This window comes from Stigmatopora argus, chromosome 2 (assembly GCF_051989625.1).
Source record: "Stigmatopora argus isolate UIUO_Sarg chromosome 2, RoL_Sarg_1.0, whole genome shotgun sequence".
NCBI lineage: Eukaryota > Metazoa > Chordata > Actinopteri > Syngnathiformes > Syngnathidae > Stigmatopora > Stigmatopora argus.
In genome coordinates this window covers 4,920,001-4,938,924 of record NC_135388.1, presented here as the reverse complement: position 1 = coordinate 4,938,924, position 18,924 = coordinate 4,920,001, and the positions used below count along the sequence as shown (strand labels likewise).

Sequence of the window (18,924 nt, the reverse complement as noted above, 5' to 3'; positions counted from 1 at the left end):
CAAACAGTTTTTAATCTCGCCCTCCTAGATGAAATGAGAAAAGTTGATTTAATAATAATAATAATAATAATAATAAATGATAGCTATTATGCTTGGGACTTGTTTTTTTTGCCATCTTGGGTGTCGTTCTTGCACTGACCCCATCCCCACACAATTTTTTCCTTAAGTTTTCCACCTTCCCATTAGCCAGTCCGCGAGAAAACCGAAAGAGCTTTACCGGTCCGCGGTCACTCTTTCTTCACCTTCCTTGCATCTGTTGTCTCTAAGCAAAGCCATGCCTTTCACGCATGTATAATGATATTCATGCGCAATGCATCGTGTTGTAATTTTATCAGACGCTAGGCACAGCTGCTACATTGCCAGCTTGATTTATTCATGATACGAAGATTTTGACCCACCAACTAACCAAGCAAGCAAGGCAACAATATTTTTTTTCCTGTTATGCATTGTATTTTTTTAATTAATTACAGATCTAAAAGAGTTGACTCAATGCTGAGATTAAAATAAATTAAAATGAGAGAGTGCTCATTTGTTCAGATTTTTCCTTCGCAGTAATATACTGCCGCAAGGCCAATTTTTGCGTTAATGACAAAAAATAAAATAAAAGATAAATAAAAAAGATTTTTTTTAAAATATACAAATATATATATATATAATTTTTACATTTATTTTGTATTTATGTATTTGTTTTTGTCATTAATGCTAAAATTTGCAGTATATATGTGTGTATATATATATATATATATATATATATATATATATATATATATATATATATATATATATATATATATATATATATATATATATATATATATATATGTATATATATATATGTATGTATGTATGTAGCCGTTTAGAGGTCTACTAAAGAAATATGTGCAGAGTGCTGATAAACTATCTTTAATAGGACTGACCTTTCATGCTGGCAAAAGTTACTGGGGGATTCATCCACCCATAATTACCATATAGATGATTTTTAGCCCTCTGCTGCCACAGAACATTTCCAAGAGCTCTACTCATTGATTGAATGGAAATTGAACTTGTTAACATTCTTTTCAGTTCTCTTACAGCTTAGCACACACAGCAACAGTTCATAAACTCTACACCAAGTTTTGATTGTCTATTTTATTTTGGTGATATCTTGGTCAGAGGAATATCCCACAAGTGTCATCCAAACCCAGAAAGATGACTTTCATTTTATTGCTTTCATTTTGCAACGGAAACACGTAGAATAAACAATGTTGCTCTTCTCCTTTTGCCACTGTTATTTGTGGAATGTTACAAAGCGAATTTACATTTATTGATTAATTCATTCCAATTTTTTGCTCACAGTGAACCAGAGATAAGAACTTGTTTACAGAATTTCAAAACTCGTCAGGGCTGCTCACAATACTGCGATCGAAACGGCTGAGTTCATTTTACGCACATTTGAGGCGACTAAGTACTGATTTTTGAGTCTATGGTTACTTACTGATGCCAATCAGAAGCCTGCATTGGTATTCGATGCGATTCGAATAGTACACATACAATGCAATTGGTGCCAATTTGCTGTAATATTAAAACATTCAATAGAACTACCCTGTACTAGAAGTTATCATTCCCAGAGCCTTGTGATTGGCTGGCAAAGACAACAGGTTGGATCCTGGTTTTCCGCCAACATCATTTTATCATTGAATAATGAATGAATTAATGTGGATGATTTAACATAAAAAAGATGTAAAAAAAACAGCCAAATAAATCACTACCAATTGATTCTTGCCAAACAGTACAGTGAATTTATAATGTAAAGCAACCAAACAAATTTGTATAGGAACTTTATTATCCGAGCATGAATTGTTTTCGTTGTGTAAAATTAAACTTTTTTAAAAAATCAGATTATTTCTAAAATAGAGTGCTTTCTATATATCATGAATATAATGGATGATTAAAGAAGACACAAGCAAATAAACAATTTAAACAGGTTTATAGATTCCACTCTGTTGGTTTGCATTAAAAAAACACACACACACAAACAAAAGAAAACAATGTTTTACTTTTTTGGAATTAAACACTTAATTAAAATCAGATTATTTCCAAAATAGAGTGCTTTCTATATATCATGAATATAATCAGGATGATTAAAGAAGACACAAGCAAATAAACAATTTAAACAGGTTTATAGATTCCACTCTGTTGGTTTGCATTAAAAAAACACACACACAAACAAAAGAAAACAATGTTTTACTTTTTTGGAACTAAACACTTTTAATTAAAATCAGATTATTTCTAAAATACAGTGCTTTCTATATATCATGAATATAATAAGGATGATTAAAGAACACACAAGCAAATAAACAATTTAAACAGGTTTATAGATTCCACTCTGTTGGTTTGCATAAAAAAAAACACACACAAACAAAAGAAAACAATGTTTAAGGACCATTCTGATATAATCAGAATATTCCAAACAAACGGCGCAAAGGCTCATTGCCCGGTCTGCATCATTGCCATGCAGATGGCCTCGACTAATGAGCTCAGCATGCGTCTTTTTTTTTATGGCTCAAAAGGCAACCCGTTATGTTTTCAGTAATAACAAAAACAATTGGAAATGAGATGCATATGCAAATACGCTCGCAGGGTTGTTTGTGTATTTTATTTTAAATATTTGGAGGAAAACTTTTTTTGTTGTTGTTGCCCATAGCATCTTCCTGTCACATGTAAATAGATTCCTTCCATCAGTCCACAGATTGTATCCATGATGAGTTCAAAGTGACAACAATTTCTCTTGTTCCTTAAAAGGTGTTACAATATTCCTGCAAGACAGGCAAGTTGAATAAATCTTCTTGCGTTGTTTTATGATGTGTTGATATAGGGGGAGATTGAGTTTGAGCTGCTGAATACCAGATGGACTCAACCAGAAGGAACAAATCACCTTTTTGTGTTGCACTCACATCTCCTCCTCTCTTCCATTTCAGCTCTCTGATCTGGTAGCCCTTTGGGGAAGGCTGTTGGTTTCAACCTAGCTCCAATCAATGCTAACCTGTGCAAACAAGCACCTTGCACACAGCATTTTCAAGAACCTGTTATTCCCTTTCACAGACTCTTTCAAAAGCCAGTTGCTTAGTCTCAAATACTATTTCAATCATCTGTAATTTCTTTCTTAAAACTCCAAGCTTGGTTTTCCCCAATCTGAAACCGTACAGACTCTAATAAGATATACATTTAAACAACAGGTTGCATCTTCTTCCCATTAATGGCTTTCTTGGTTTTAGTCCTCCGCAAAAATACTTTAGGGATATTTCTTCATCTCGTATTCTCTTTGAACAATCTAATTTATTTATTGGATGTGTTAAAGAACTGGCTTTTTCCCTCCGCCAGATTTTCACAAAACCAGTTCTTTTGCATGAACTCAAGAAACAGTCGTTGTTGCTTAAAGTCCATTTCAAGAAAACAAAGTCCCTCTGAGTATACTTTAAGAACTGGCCAAAGCCTTTAAAACACATTTTTGGTGTGAAATAATGTCCTCCAGGGCTTTTAAATGACTAAATGTTCATTCTCAAGTGGATTTTTGATAGATCCCAAAAACAAAATGTTTGTTTTCAAATTTAATAAGACTCACCAATGCTATGGTTGACTAGAAGTCTAAAACAATGTCTTCCCGTAATGCTTACAAAAGATTTTTCTACACACCAGCTGGCTGGTCTTATCTTTGAAGCTGAATTTTGTATTGGATATGTTTCACTTTATTGCTTCTTCTAGATGACGATGGGTGGGATGAGATGCATCATTGGGTTGAAAATGGTTTTCATTGGTCAGTAGTTGTATTATTAGCTGCGGGTCATCATTTTATAAAAGGTATGAAAAAGCACATGGATGATATGGAGTCTTTGTCCTACTTAACAGCTTTGTTACAGATTTCAATCCAAAAATTCTTCAAGTAAGAAAAGAGTGCCTGATCTATCACTGATTTGAGTCACAATCATTTATCATGGCTTACTAGCCAAGTCATTTTTTAAGCTTTTTTATGGTGACACCACATAATCCACCATCCTTGACCTCATTTCCTCTCTTGAACAGAGATACAAAATCTTGAGCTACCTGCATCACAAAATCGAACTCAACACATCATCCAATTTGAAATGAAAGCACCCCATTACCATATCAACAATAACCATTTTTTTTTCTTTTCTGTTTCTCTCTTCCAGAATGCTGGACCCGCTCATATCCGCCAGTATGCGGCTAACCCGGCCATGCTCATGAAGTCCATCGCCAACATGAGTGGCCCAAATGGGATGATCTCACGTAATCAGCTGACCACCATCAACCAGTCGCATCTCAACACACAGCTGAACCTGAACATGGGCGGAAACAACATTGCCCACACTTCGCCATCGCCTCCAGCCAGCAAGTCCGCCACACCATCGCCCTCCAGCTCCATCAATGAAGACGAGCAGGACGACGGTAACAGGGTAAGGAATAAGTCATATATCTGCTGGAAAGCCTAAACTCAAGGCATTTCCGTCGATAAATAAATGTGTCTGAGTCTGATCCGTCATTTTTGGTGCAGGTGGTTGGCGAGAAAAGACCGGCACCCATCGATCCCACGAAAAAGCCCAAGACGCCTAAAAAGAAAAAGAAGAAGGATCCCAACGAACCTCAGAAGCCGGTGTCGGCATACGCTCTGTTCTTCCGAGACACGCAGGCCGCTATCAAGGGTCAAAACCCCAACGCCACGTTTGGCGAAGTGTCGAAGATAGTGGCGTCGATGTGGGACGGACTCGGCGAGGAACAGAAGCAGGTACGTCCAACAGCTAGCATAGATGGCGAACGCAAATGTCTTGACTCTCCAGATTTTCTATCTTTAGTTTATTATGTGACATTAAAGTCTGTTCACTCATTGATCTATTCTCTTGCGTAATATTGCAGGTGTACAAAAGCAAAACAGAAGCTGCCAAAAAAGAATACTTAAAGGCTTTGGCTGCATATCGTGCTAGCCTGGTATCCAAGGTAAACTATTGCTTTCTTAATCCGAAACAAATATTGTATTGTGACACTCAGATGATTGATCTGTTTCTTTTATTAAATTGAATTTTTTTGTGTTCAGGCTGCGGCGGAATCTGCTGAAGCACAGACAATCCGCTCTGTACAGCAGACCCTGGCTTCTACCAGCCTCTCTCCAGGCCTGGTGCTGCCTTCCCCACTCAATCAGCACCCAGCCATGCCCTCGTCCTCCCAAGCCCTCCAGCAGGCCATACCCAGAGCCATCGCGCCCAAGCCTCTGCAAATGAGACTCGGAGGCAGTCCAATCGTCACCTCGGTCACGGTGTCCCACCAGAACATGTCCCCGGTGATGCCGCAAATGCTGGGCCAGATGGGGTCCGGCGGGACCATGGCGCATTCTGGAGCCGGCTCGCAAATGAGCCCGCCCATGCAGCAGCAGCAACAGCAGCATAGCATGCAGCAGCAAATGCAACAGCACCTCCAACACCATCAGATGCAGCAGCAGCAAATGCACCACCAGCAGATCCAGCAGCAGATGCAGCATCAGCACTTCCAACACCATCTCCAGCAGCAGCTCCAACAGCACCACATGCACCAACAGCAGCAACAGCAACAGCAGCAGCAGCAGCAGCACTTGCAAATGCAGCACATGCAAATGCAGCAGCAAATGCATCAGCAGCAGATGCAACACCTCCAACAACACCAGTCCCAGTGTTCCCCGCCGCAGCACTCACCCGGCACGCCTCATTCGGTGGGCTCGGCGTCGCTCGGCAGCCCGCAACCAGCCCCCCAGCAGCAGAACCCTCCGCAGCCGCCACCGCAACACCCCTCCCAGATCCAAGCCCATGCCCAGGTCCTTTCCCAAGTCAGCATTTTCTAAGCCAAAATCCTCCAAGGACATTTAGAATAAAAGCATCAGTCCAGGTTGCTTTTCAGCGTTGCACTTAAGAAGTGTGTCACATTTTAGAATGTTATATACGAAGAAGAACCGGTGTCCATTGTTATAGACGGATAGGCTCTCACTTGTAAATGGGAGGCCACGAGGGGTCGACGGGGGTATCGTCCAAGCTACAGCAGCGTTTACAGACACTCCCAAATTTACGAACGAGTAACGTGACAGAAGCCTGAACGGTAATTGTATTCCGTGTTTTTTTCAAATATTACTACATGTACCTGATCTTAGCATGTTCACACTCATTAGTGTAATAATCTCACAATTTAAAACACACAATATAGTGCATTAAAGGAGCCATATGTAAGATTTGCATATTTTAGCTTGTGATTGAACTAAAAATTGGAATAATAATGCAGCTTGATTCTCGATTATGAAGTACTTATCTCGCTAATCAGCCAAACGGGGTAGGGGACAATATTTTAATTATGGTTGCAGGACCATATTTGGCCACCAGCCTTACTTATTGCTCTTTTAACCCGAGAATGGTAACCCTCTATTTCAGGGGTTACCTTTCACGGTACTTGGACGTTTCCTCGAAAGACGTTTGGTCCCCGGACGTTTGGTCGACCGGACGTTTGGTCGACCGGACGTTTGGTCGAACGGACGTTTGGTAGAACGGACGTTTGGTAGAACGGACGTTTGGTAGAACGGACGTTCGGTAGAATGGATGTTTGGTCGCCGGGTTGTTACTGTTGAAACCAACTCTCAAAATTATAATCATGAGGGAGAGAGACAGTGAGTTTAATATCTAAATATCTAATATCAAAATATCAACAGTAAACATAATTTGACAGCGAGCGAACCCGGCGAACAAACGTCCGTTCTACCAAACGTCCGGTCGACCAAACGTCCGGTCGACCAAACGTCCAGTCGACCAAACGTCCGGGGACCAAACGTCTTTCGACGAAACATCCGTTCACGCCTTTCACGCTTCTGAAATAGAGGGTTACCATGGTTACCGGGGGAAAAACTGGTACCCTTCATTGCACCGTCTTGCTTAGGACCCATTTTTCCCCGGTGACCACGCTTCTCTCGTGAAAGGTAAGCCCTGAAATACAGGGTTACCATTCTAGGGTTAATGATATCTAATAAAAATAATTTGGCCTTTGACATAACTAATGAGGAAAAGAGGCATCAACTTATTTTTTATCATCTGTAATCAGTCAGGTTTTTTTTGTTTGGGATTCTCCAACATCAGAGTAGAAAATATGATCTTGGGAAATTAACCAAATGTTCCCTTTTTCCTCAACATAGGTATTTTTTTCTTTTCTTTTAACGGTTAAAAATAGCTGAAACTTCAGGCTCTGTCTGTATCACACAAAATGTCATTATCATGCTATCTTAGCAAATGGATACCTTGGCCATTTCTCAATGTGTTCTCGTCCGTGTGTGTGTTCTCATGATCTTGAGGGATCATGAAACATTTTCAGAATACTGTTCCATTACGTCAAATTCTTCTCGCCCCTTCGCCATTCCGTGGGACCGAAGAAATCGTCACTTGAGCATCGGTTGTAGACAGACTGTGGTGTCGCCCCCTATTACCCATTTATTTCCCAATACTCATGCAAAGCATTCTCCTATTCTTGCACTGTCTGAACTTTTTGTGTACATGATCATAAACTACTTCCCAAGAACTCAAGTTCATACTCATACATGAGTAATGAGAAACGGCCCTTATCTTTTTGCTCTTAGTGTCACCGCACCTCTTCCAGTAGACCCGTAGTTCTTTATTCTCTACATGGAAGTCTTCAAATTTCTCAAATTTGCCTGATGAGATGAGCTGTTCGTAATAGTGGGAGTTTCTGTAATCGTTTGTTTGGGACATCTTTTAATTGTCCGCGTGTACGCCATGTGTCTGTCACTGTTTTATTTAAACGCTAAAGCTTTATTTATGAAGACCACAGGCGATGACAACCGGACAAACGAAAGGGACGCACCTTGCGTGAAGTGGCGAATGGTTGGACTGGTTAAAAGTTGACCTGAAAGATCATGTTTCTGTCACATTGTTGTCCAAGTGTAGATGTTATCTGCTGTATATGTTTGTGTAGAGGCAGGGCTGTTAACGCCCCTCCCCGGCCCCCTTCGCTCATAATGTCCTCCGTTTTGACATTTCACAACACTTAAAAAAAATGTGTTTTTTTTCCTTGTAAAAGGGAATATTTTCTGATCATTTTTCCAAAGGCAGACACTTTGGAGAGAAGTTATGTATTTTTAATGTGAAAAAGAAAATGACAAATAAATGAATAGTACAAATAAAGCAGAGACAGTTTTCTGCTGCACTGCCAAAGCCAAATGCAAAGTAATTAAAAAAAAAATTAAAAAAAGGCATTGGAGGTATTTTTTCCAGTTGTACAGTAAACCCTAATGTAAGTTACAAACATAAAAAAACAAGAAAATGTTGTACATTTTTCATATCACTTGTTGTAAAGTTTTAATATGTGAGGCTTTAATGAAAACATTTGTTCAAATGACCCATGGATTGCTATGTCACATCATACATGTCCTGCTCTTTTTCTACTTTTTTTATGAGTTACAAATTAGCAACAATCAGTTTTTTCTTACTTCCTTCGCTTTGCCCTACAAGTAGACAAGTCAAGAACGAATCCAGAAACATTCCATCGCATCTAACAGTAGCCATATTTTTTTGTATGAAGTATTATATATTTCTGTGTGTTCAGAATTAAACTATCAATCACAAATATTTATTGGAAAGGGTCCCTTTTGTTTCAGGAGTTGTCTTCTATCTTGTTAGCTACTGAAAATAAACACACTGATGAAAGTGAATGAAGCCAAGACGTCTTTTTTTCAATCCGTTTTCAAATGTTAGTGATAAATATATTTGATTTCAAAGAAATGTATATTTTATGTTGCTGCCGCTAGGAATCAACTTTTGGATTTCAAGGAAATACCAGTGTTTACATTATGACACATTTACAAAATAAAGGAAAACTGTACATTATTATTAATAATAATAACAACAATAATAATAAAAATAATATTAATATTAATAATAATGATAATAATAATAACAATGACAATAATAATAATAATAGTAACAATAATAACAATGACAATAATATAATAATAATAATAATGATAATAGCAATAATACTAATAATAATAATAATAATAATGTTAATAACAATAATACTAAGAATAATAAATATGGCATCAACCCACCCACATTTTCAACTAATCTAGAAACGTTTTTTTACTCGTCTTTCCTTGCATTAGTAGAATTAAAAAAATAATAATCAACTCAGTCCCGTTTATGCACAACACTGCAATGTGCATTCCAGGCCAGCAGTAGGCGATAAGTTGCCAAATAAATAAATATTTTCTAGTGATGTAGAATTCCAAGATTATCTTCTGATTTCACCTGAGTGGCGTATTCGTGCCTATGGACTCACGTGTGTAAGTATAATCTGCTTTTTGTCGTTGAATGTGAAAGAAAAATGTTGGAAAAATCGCAAATAAACGCTTTGCAAAAGAAAGCGCAGATCCCAATGGCCACAACACTTGGCAAATTGTGGATTTATAACAAATCATCTTTTACACGCACGTGATCATCAGCCATCAGTGCATTGATTAAAGCCGATAGTAATTAAGAGGTGCACTCGATTGCATGTTTTGTTTCATTCATCTATATGGCTTATCCTCACAATGATCGAGAGGGGTGCATTTGGAGTTTGCACTCCTTTTTTTTAGTCTTCAAACAACCAAACATGCACGTTTTTTTGGAATGCTGAGCACTTGGCCAACATTCTGCTCTACTCTGTTTGTATGAAGAAATCTGATGTGCTCTACTCTGTTTGTATGAAGAAATCTGATGACCTGAAGGTTTTTGTCCTTTGTGTTTGTTCCTGTACAAGGTCAGCATGTAACTGCTAGTTGTCTTCATCATCATAATAACAGCACCCCCCTTTCACCCTACCATCAGAATAGCATCATTTCCAACATGTCCCCAAGGTTGGAAAAGAGGAAGAGGGGGGGTTAGCATCAGGGATCTTGGCAAACAATAATTATCATATCTTCACAATAGGCTGCCCAGAAAGGGCTTTTTCCCTATTTTCTTTTTACTCCTTCCAAAGGCAACTGAGAGGATTTCAACTTACAAATCAGCATAGTCAATTGAGTCTGACTTCAAAACGTTTCTAATTTGTTTTCCTGTTAGTGTCTGTGTGTTCGGGGGGAGAAAAAAATCAAATAAAAAGGCTAATTTCATTCGCCGAGTAAAAAAAAAATAAAAAAAAAATCCTTATGACGTGATGAAAATTAAGAGCCCGGGCACGTGAGTTGAATGGCAATGTCGTATCGAGAGAGCGCGAACGAGAGTAAGTGAGTGAGAAATAGACAGAGAAACAGAGAGAGAGAGAACCACGGTGTCCATGGCGACCGAACACATGCTTTTAAAAAACACACAATAATGAGCCTCTGGGAAATAGCTGTTATTATTATTCCGAACGGATTCACAGCCGAGGCTCCATAAATAATGCATGGAAGAGCTCCTCTCTGCGCCTGGAAGTCCTCAGAGCTGAACTGGTCAGTGCGTGGACAAATATCTCACAGCCGCCCCAATCATAAGGTTACTGCTCTGTTTCAACACAAACCATTTAGTTACGGAACAACTCACCCCTTCTCGTTGCCTGAATCACATGCGTAAATATTACAAATAAATGTAACCAGTAAATTCATAGTGGTCACGTACTTGTTTGTTATTTAAAAGGGTCTGAGAAAAATAACTTCCAAATTTATTCAGTCTAATTGGAGCGGTGACTTGTAAGACTAATTAAAATTAAAATATTGCTCTGTTCTGGATTAGTCAGTCATATTTAAATGTGTGTTAACTCATTGGCTGCCATTGACGGTGATAGACAAACCTGATTTGCTCTAAAAATGAACTGTTTTTACATCGACCATACATTATCATCGGGGACCCATACCACCCTGGTCACAATCTGCTCCAGCTGTGGCCGTCTGGCAGACGCTATGGGTCCCACAAAGTACGGACAAATAGGCTTAAGGACAGTTTTTTTCCCCATATCCATCAGAACTCTAAACTTGCGGTAACACAACACACAATCCCTTCTGTGTAATAACTTCGGGGTGAGGTAATATGAAAAGACGTTTGGGCGGTGATCTGCCTCCTACTGGCTGACTGAAGGTAAGTGAAAGACAGTGAGAGTTAAGTGATCCGCTCGGGGGGATGATGCGATGTATCCATAACGGCAGAATGCCAAATTACGAGTCCGAAACTATCACTTATTTGGGTTTTTTGCCGAGAAAACGCACCTTATGGAGAAGCACTACCAATTTCGTCATACGCAGTTTCTGGGTGTGATGACAATTAGGCTTTTGTTGTTGATGATGACGATAGGGCCTATGTCCGATTATTATTATTATTATTAGCTTTGATATATTACTACTTCTAACACTCAAAGTAAGAATAAATATCAACCCTCAAGATTGTTTAACAACTTGATTTTTTTTTTTTTTTTTTGGGGGGGGGGTGGAAAAATTGATTATTTGGCAGCAGACAGGTTGGTGAGTGATTAGCGTGTTTGATCCCAGATTGGTCTTCACTGTGTGGAGTTTGCGTGTTCTTCCTGGGCTTGCGTGGGTTTTCTCTAAGTACTCCGGCTACCTCCCAGAACCCAAAAACATACATGCTAGGCTGGTTGAACACTCTAAATTGCCCCCTGCTATGATTGGCTGTCCATCAACCTGTGCTCTGCGATTGGCTGGTCACCAATTCAGGGTATCCCTCGCCCATAGGATACAATTTAAATGGGGACGTATTTGCCATCAACATGTCAATTTAGGTGTTCTCTTTAACTCCACCCAAATACCTGCTCAAACACCTTATCCGATTTTGACCCTCTGTCATCATCTACTCAATTTCGAGTTCAATAGTCTCATTAATGAAGCCCATAATTCATGAAGTGCTTTGGAGTCAGTCAGCTTTTGCACCCCCATCCCAACCAAAAAAAAACTAAATGCTGAGTTAGCAGTGCTCTGATGAAGTTTCTATGTGAGCAAGCAAGGCGGCAGGTGGGTGTGTGTGCCTGGTGGTCAGATGGTCAGTGTCAGCAGGGCTTTTGTGGCAAGCATTGTTTTTGTGCGACCGACAGAAAAGTGACAAAGGAGTCAAATAAATCATTAAAATAGAAAATCCCTTTGCCTGCACATCTGACTCTGCACTCCCACTTTAAGTGTGTGTGTGTGGGGCGGGTGTACAATTAGGTCATCCTGTGATTGTATTGCCTATAATGAAAGACCCTATTCTGTCAAAATCTGCCATGAGGGTGGGGGGATGGTGTCTATATCCCATACATAACTTATAACTACAGTTGAAAGCAATTATTTATTGGGAATAAGAGTGAAGGACAGTAGCTGGACAAATTGATAGAGAACCATCGCAATATCTGGAAGCACAAATCTAAGATCAGATGATGTTGCATGGTGTTGGCCATGTTGTCACCAGCCAGTGGAGCAATTCATATGTTGTATTCTTGTCGGTTTAATGCAGAGCAAAGCCGCCACGTGGGAACGGAGCAGTGATTGATAGTGCTTTAATATGCTTCGTCCAGCTGTTAATGTGGGCAAATAGCCCCTCTTTCCTCAGAAAAGTTCACCATTAACAGACGCAATAAAGACCACGAAATGTGGCTGTGCTGTTCATGTTCTTCCTCAATTTGGAAATTTCAGTGTCCCTGTTGTAAGCTACAAAAACAAACGACGTTGAATGCATCGGTCATGATAAACAACAGAGGGCAATGATTTGGTCCCGTTTAGGTCTGGATCTATTAAAATAGCATATCCAAATGTCTTGTTTTCCCCAGTTAGAACAAAGCTATCCAACATAAGAAGGTTATGAGCTTCTTTTTTTTTTTACCCAATTCCTATCCTCTGTAAATTATGCAATTTGGCCGATTTCTCACCACATGATTGGATCTGGTACATTTCTACAAAGTATACCAAATTGATTCAATTAGGGAGAAAAAAAAACAAAAACCATAGCGCTACTAAGTAATGACTGGTTTTCAAGAAAAGTCATAGCCATTTCTTTAACTTTAGCAAAGTGTCCTCATACTAAACTAATGATGCAATTTGTATCCTAAAGGAGACTGAAGATGGTGTGAAACTGGAAATGTCATGCTGTCGAAATGACAGTTTATATCAACGCAACAACAACAACAAAGTAAGTAAAAACGTCAGAATTGGCTTTTAACATTTACATTCCGAGCTGTGTGTCCTCAAATGTTGTGATAATATTTTTCCAAGGGTAGATTGACAAGAATGGAAAAAACAGACAGAATATGTCTGGGATACAATACTGAAGCACCCATGATTAAGGTAAGATCATTTTAGCTTTCATTGCCATTTCTAGTCCTGCATAGTGAAATGTTTGCATAGGTTAGGTTAGGTTAGAACTTAATTTCATCCCGTATTTGGGAAATTTCTTGGTTAGTTAGTTACTTAGCATAGTGCAACATTGTTAAACATCTGAAGACTACGGACACAAGGTAAGACGGAATGTTTTAGGCTGAATGAAGACTGTAAGACCTGGCAAAATGTTTTGTACAATTTGTTTGTTTTGATGACATCCAACATCCAATCCTCCCACATTCTGCTAAATTATAATTTTAAAAATGAATATGATCAAGCACCACATTATATAATATATAAAATACATTATATTCCACATATAGTAGAACTTTCAGTATCATACCCCTTTAGTACCAACACTTGAGTCAGTTTCAAGTGATAAAAAGTGCCAATTTCCCAACGTGAAAATTCATGGCCATCCATATCCACATTAATTATTGAAGCAAAATCCTTATTGGTTGTACTGATCCTGTATCAACTGAAATGTTTGAATCGTGCAACATTTTTGAACATCTGGATACTATGCACTCAAGGTAAGTGGTAGACTTAATGAAGACTGTAAGACCTGGTCAAATGTTTTGTACAATTTGTTTATTTTGATGACATCTTGCCAACATCCAATCATCCCATATTGTGATAAATTACAATTCTAAAAAATTATCAAGCATCACATTATATAATATATATTATATCCCACATACTGTAAAAAAAATCAGTACTGTACACCTCTAGTACCAACACTTAAGCCGATAAGGTGATAAAAAGTCCTAATTTCCCAACGTGAAAATTCATCTCCATCCATATCCACATGAACTATTGAAGCAATATCATTATTGCTTGTACTGATCCCGTATCGACTTGATACTTTATCGATCACAGTTCTCGCAATATCGTACACCACTAGTGAGTCACCTCCATTCCATTTATACTTTATCATCCCTTCCCTTTTAATGCAGCTCACTTGGACTCGCAATCATAAAAGCTATTAACTTGGCCAACACGTTTCCATGGCAACGCAACTGATTAAGCGCAGTAGCAGTGATAGATTACACAAAAGCGCACCATGTCACATCCAATTACATCAAAGGCTGCCGTACTTGCCATTACGCCAGCACTCGCAGTGATAATCAATACATATGGACGATGCCCGGTGAGCGTTTCTCTTTTTCTTCCGTGTCGTGCCACAAGAGGCAGGTGGCGCGTAGACACTATTGAAAAGTTGCCCCTATTCAAGGCAAACTCCTCCAACGCTCCATTCATGCATAGCAAAACACCATCTGCTCCTGTTTTGCCCCCCAGCAATCGCAGCTGACCGAGAAAAAAAAAAAGAAAGACCAAGAAAAAAGAAATCTATGATAACAGCTGGTGCAAAACAAAAGGTGGTGGGGGTAGGAAAAGGTTAGAGATGAGCAATAATGACTCATTTACTCTATATGCACTATAAACATTTACCGTTTTGCCGTAGGAGGCGTGCTAAAAGGGGTTAAAACTGTGCAAGGCAAGGATTCAATTGTGTTCCATACGCAATTGTCACAGTACATTCAAAAGCAATTTACTCGCCTATGAAATTGAGCTCGTATTTTACCGCAAGAAAACAATCATGAAAACTGTACATTAAGTGACATTTAACAATCATATTTATGTAATGTATGCTGTCGTTGTAGTATTTGTATCCATCCGAGTGAGAGAAACCCAAGACTGAGAAAAATAGTAAAATTAATTTACAATGTACCAAAGAGTTTTTATTTTATTTTAGTTTTTTTACTTTAAACTTGCTAAGTAAAGTTATTTCTTTTAACATAACCCAATTGCATTCAGGCTTCAGGCTTGGTCCACACTGATTAAAATGTATTACAATGTCGCTAGACATGCACACATTTGAATACATCATAGAAAAAAAGTAATGTGCTGCTTCTGAAATCATCTTTTACATTATCTTGTTATAATGACATATAATTTAAGATTTGTGTGCCAGGATGGAGTAGTTGAGCCAAAAAATGAAGCGTCATCTTTATACAACTACAACGAGTAACTAGAATTGTTGCCATTTGTTATTATTATTATCTTTTTGTCTTTTTAAATAATATCTGAGGGACTTCGCAAACTTACTAGATGCAGTATTATGGCTAAGTACTCATGTTTACAAACTCAGATCCACTCCCTGTGATCACAGTAACGAAGGCTGGCTGACCCCTGGCCCCTGAAAGTAGGTGAAATAAACCAAAAAAATAGCTGGTCTTTAGTTTACAATATTTTTATTCCTTTCTGTGACTCCTCCAGTCTCTCAAAGGATATCTTTTTTGAAGCCAGGCAAAGGTGGTGCTGCAATAAATTGTTTGGTATTTTTTACCTCATGATGCCAAAATGTAAACTGCACAGTCAATCTGATCAGACATCTGTTGAGAATTTGTCAATCAGTCCTTGGTAAAACAACAAACAGCAAAATAGGCGATCAGTAATAAAAGATCCAACCGATGCACGTAAAATTTATTTCCCTGGAATTTTTTTTACCTTTTGTGAGTAGTGTATTTCAACTTTAACTAGCATGCAAGTCCACCATAAATGTCTTACTTTGACTTGGCTCCATCATCTCTCAACATTTGCATTTTTGAGGGAATGTAAAAGTGTTAACTAGTTTGCCAACCTGTTTTCGAGACATGCAAATATGCACACATTTGTTGACTAGCATGTTTGCCTAACAAATTGCGAGTCGACACAGTGAAAGATGCACATGACCGACTTGATTTGAGGGTAAAATTGGACAGCTGCACTGCGAAGCCTCTGTGCTTTCCCCGGACGTCGTACAGTCGAGGACACAAGACTCTTTTCATGCACCATTAGAGAGAATTTATCTGGTAATTCTCTTCAGTCTCCATGTTTTTTTTTTAAATATCAGTTTATTGCCCAGCTCGCCTTCATTAGTTTTTCACTGGGAAGAACAAGTATGTTTCTGTCAAAAGCATATGGGAATTGAAGGGGGTTGGGTTATAGTGTTCGACCCGAGTATCCATTCAGCTTTCAGAGTGAACCATTGTTTGAATCCTCTCTTTGTTCGGTGCAGAGAGGGGCTAGCCAAAGGGGAGTTGAGGGGTCTAATGCAATGCACCTAGATTGGCCTTCCTCTCCTGGAAGTCCACATATCCTCTTGTTTGTTATTACTACGTGGCTTTTTGACATGACTTTCAAAGTTTAGACAAAAAGCATTTAGCTGATTCACTTCGTATTCGGAAGTTTGCAGTCTCCAGGAAAGATTGCTAGTTGGTGGTCTCTCAGTTTAACGATTTGGAACAATTTCTATGATCAGTTATCCACGGCTAAGACTCACAGTAAAAACAAAAATGTACCCGTTGAAGACTAAATTATGTTAAGCCTAACGCTGTATTAATAAGAACGATTGTTAAAAGTATTTTCCATGTACATCTTGGTAAGGAAAATACTGTAAATCCACAGCTTCATTTGATTTAAAGCTATATTTACCAAGCAGATTAGATCTCTAAACTCTCAATTTTCATGGATATCAAGGTTAGTTTCTTAATGTGTAGTTCTATTAAGAAAGTTTTAATTCAGGGTGTACCTTCCCTACTGCCCATACCTAGCTAGTACAGGCTCCAGCACCCCCATAATCCGAGTTAGGACGAGCGGCTCAGAAAATGAATAAAATTATTCATTAATCCTCAGAACCTGAAAAACAAACTGTCATCAGTTTCTTTAAGAAATGTCTTGACTGATAAGGTTTAATTGCCTGCATTGGCTTTACTCACCAGATTGAAAAAATGCAGTTGTGGCAAAATTAGAGACAGCATTTAGCTAATTTAGCGGGATGATGACGGACACTCTATTTGACCTTTCCTACAATGATGTGAACAGAAGTCCTCACAAAGGAAAGCATGTTAGAACGTAAATGGAAAAAAGGCTCCCAGTGAAAAGGTCAAGACACATGTTCTTGTGATGTGGTTTTGAAAAGCACACGTCACGTGACATTGAGACTTAAAACTCTGTTGAACCGCACCTAAAGAACTACTATTTTACATTTCTTCTAGTGTGAGTAGATTTAAGTATATTTCTGTCATTCTAAGTTGGCAGGTGGGTAATGATTCATTCTGCTTTTTTTCTTTGCGATGATACATTTCACTTAGTTTTTTATTTACCTGAGAGCATTACTGCCATCGTATTTAATAAGGTTAAAATGTTCTTTTACGTGATTGCCTTAGGTATTTTTTCTACAGGATTGTATACAGTGACGTTTAAGTAATTCTACCAGTTCATTTTTTTAACCGCCTAAATGATTAAAAGTCAACAACTGATTTATCCACAGTTTTTCTGTAAACATAGTATTCCCCTGAACATTATTGTTGTTATTGCGTGTATGATCAAACACTTTTGAAAAGGCATTTGAACTCTTTGGCTAACCAAAACAGCGGGATGTAAGAACTCGGGGTAAAATTGAGTCTTGTCACATGCTTTAAATAAAAACCTTGTGGAAATGTATACTATGTTGTAGGGCAGTGCATGCTATTAATGGGCGTTCCTTCAATTGTCTGATTCTTAATACAGAAAAATACATAATGATATGTTTGGGTTGTCTCTGGTCCCTCGAGAAGCCACTAATATATAGGATGAAATGGTAAACATTAATGGTGTCGGTCACCTGGCGCAAACAATTCACAGTGAATTATAAAGATGATGGATGAGTGCCGGGTAGCAAATCTCCCGAGAGGGAAAGGTCAAAGCAGCTATAAACCCACTGCCTGTAAAAAAGAAAACGAAAAAAGAGATGCATTCCTTCAATTGTTGCCCGCTTTTCACCTATTTTTCCTCTTTCTCTATTGCAAAGCAAGCCTTTGCTTTCAGCTCCGATTGTAAGCATGCAGGATGATTTTAATTTTCTATTTTTGCAAGTAATAAACATTGACATGAGAAGGAGCCCGGGGCAAGAGCTCTAATGAGAAAATGAAATTAGTTTTTCAGCTGACTGATCAGAAACATTTCATACATTATAATCAAGCATTTATTTGATGTGATTTGTTTTGTGTGTTTTTGCCATTAATATGTGCCCGTGGCTGTGTGTGTGTGCGTGTGTGAATACATTATTCATGCTCTTTGCCATGCTACCTTCTTGTTATTGCTAGAACATGCTGCAGCTCATGACATTTTACAACCTTTTCTATGACAACTAGCTCGCTTCCTATATGTTACTTTTATATGGCTCATATTTTATTGTTGTGTCAGCCAATTACAACCATAGATGTGAAGCAGTGATGGCAACGTCTACATATGATGATATCTATTAGATTATGTCCACATTTACCAATGCTCCCATGGTGGGACTAATATAAAGGTTATCATATCAAGAGTTTGAATACCATGCAATGAGAAAACGACCCTTGCCCTTTCTTTCACTGCAAATGGCGTTGAGAATAATCAGTAGTGCTGCTGTTGTGTTTGACATATAAGACAGTGAATGACTGAAAAAGAAACCGGAAAGGTAACCAATCACAAAACAAAAAAACCAAAACCAAACACCGGACAGTTGCACACAATACATCTGTTTGCTCCTTTTGTAAAAAAAGATGATTACTCGCAGAACAGTTTAACAG

The 18,924-nt window shown here is 38.4% G+C and overlaps 2 protein-coding genes across 8 annotated transcripts in view; both read left to right on the top strand.

Annotated features, from left to right (window-relative positions):
* Positions 1-6,468, top strand: part of tox3 (TOX high mobility group box family member 3) — a 98,408-nt gene extending 91,940 nt beyond the window's left edge. For all 4 annotated transcript variants that reach the window (XM_077594811.1, XM_077594812.1, XM_077594810.1 and 1 more), the window contains 4 exons: positions 4,188-4,451; positions 4,550-4,780; positions 4,909-4,989; positions 5,087-6,468. In XM_077594811.1, the coding sequence (XP_077450937.1) occupies positions 4,188-4,451; positions 4,550-4,780; positions 4,909-4,989; positions 5,087-5,863 (1,353 nt within the window). In that variant the 3' untranslated portion in view covers positions 5,864-6,468. The remainder of the gene's footprint in view (positions 1-4,187; positions 4,452-4,549; positions 4,781-4,908; positions 4,990-5,086) is intronic.
* A 6,756-nt stretch (positions 6,469-13,224) lies between these two features.
* Positions 13,225-18,924, top strand: part of LOC144065638 (uncharacterized) — a 179,867-nt gene continuing 174,167 nt past the window's right edge. For all 4 annotated transcript variants that reach the window (XM_077588655.1, XM_077588656.1, XM_077588654.1 and 1 more), the window contains exon 1: positions 13,225-13,294. In XM_077588655.1, the coding sequence (XP_077444781.1) occupies positions 13,238-13,294 (57 nt within the window). In that variant the 5' untranslated portion in view covers positions 13,225-13,237. The remainder of the gene's footprint in view (positions 13,295-18,924) is intronic.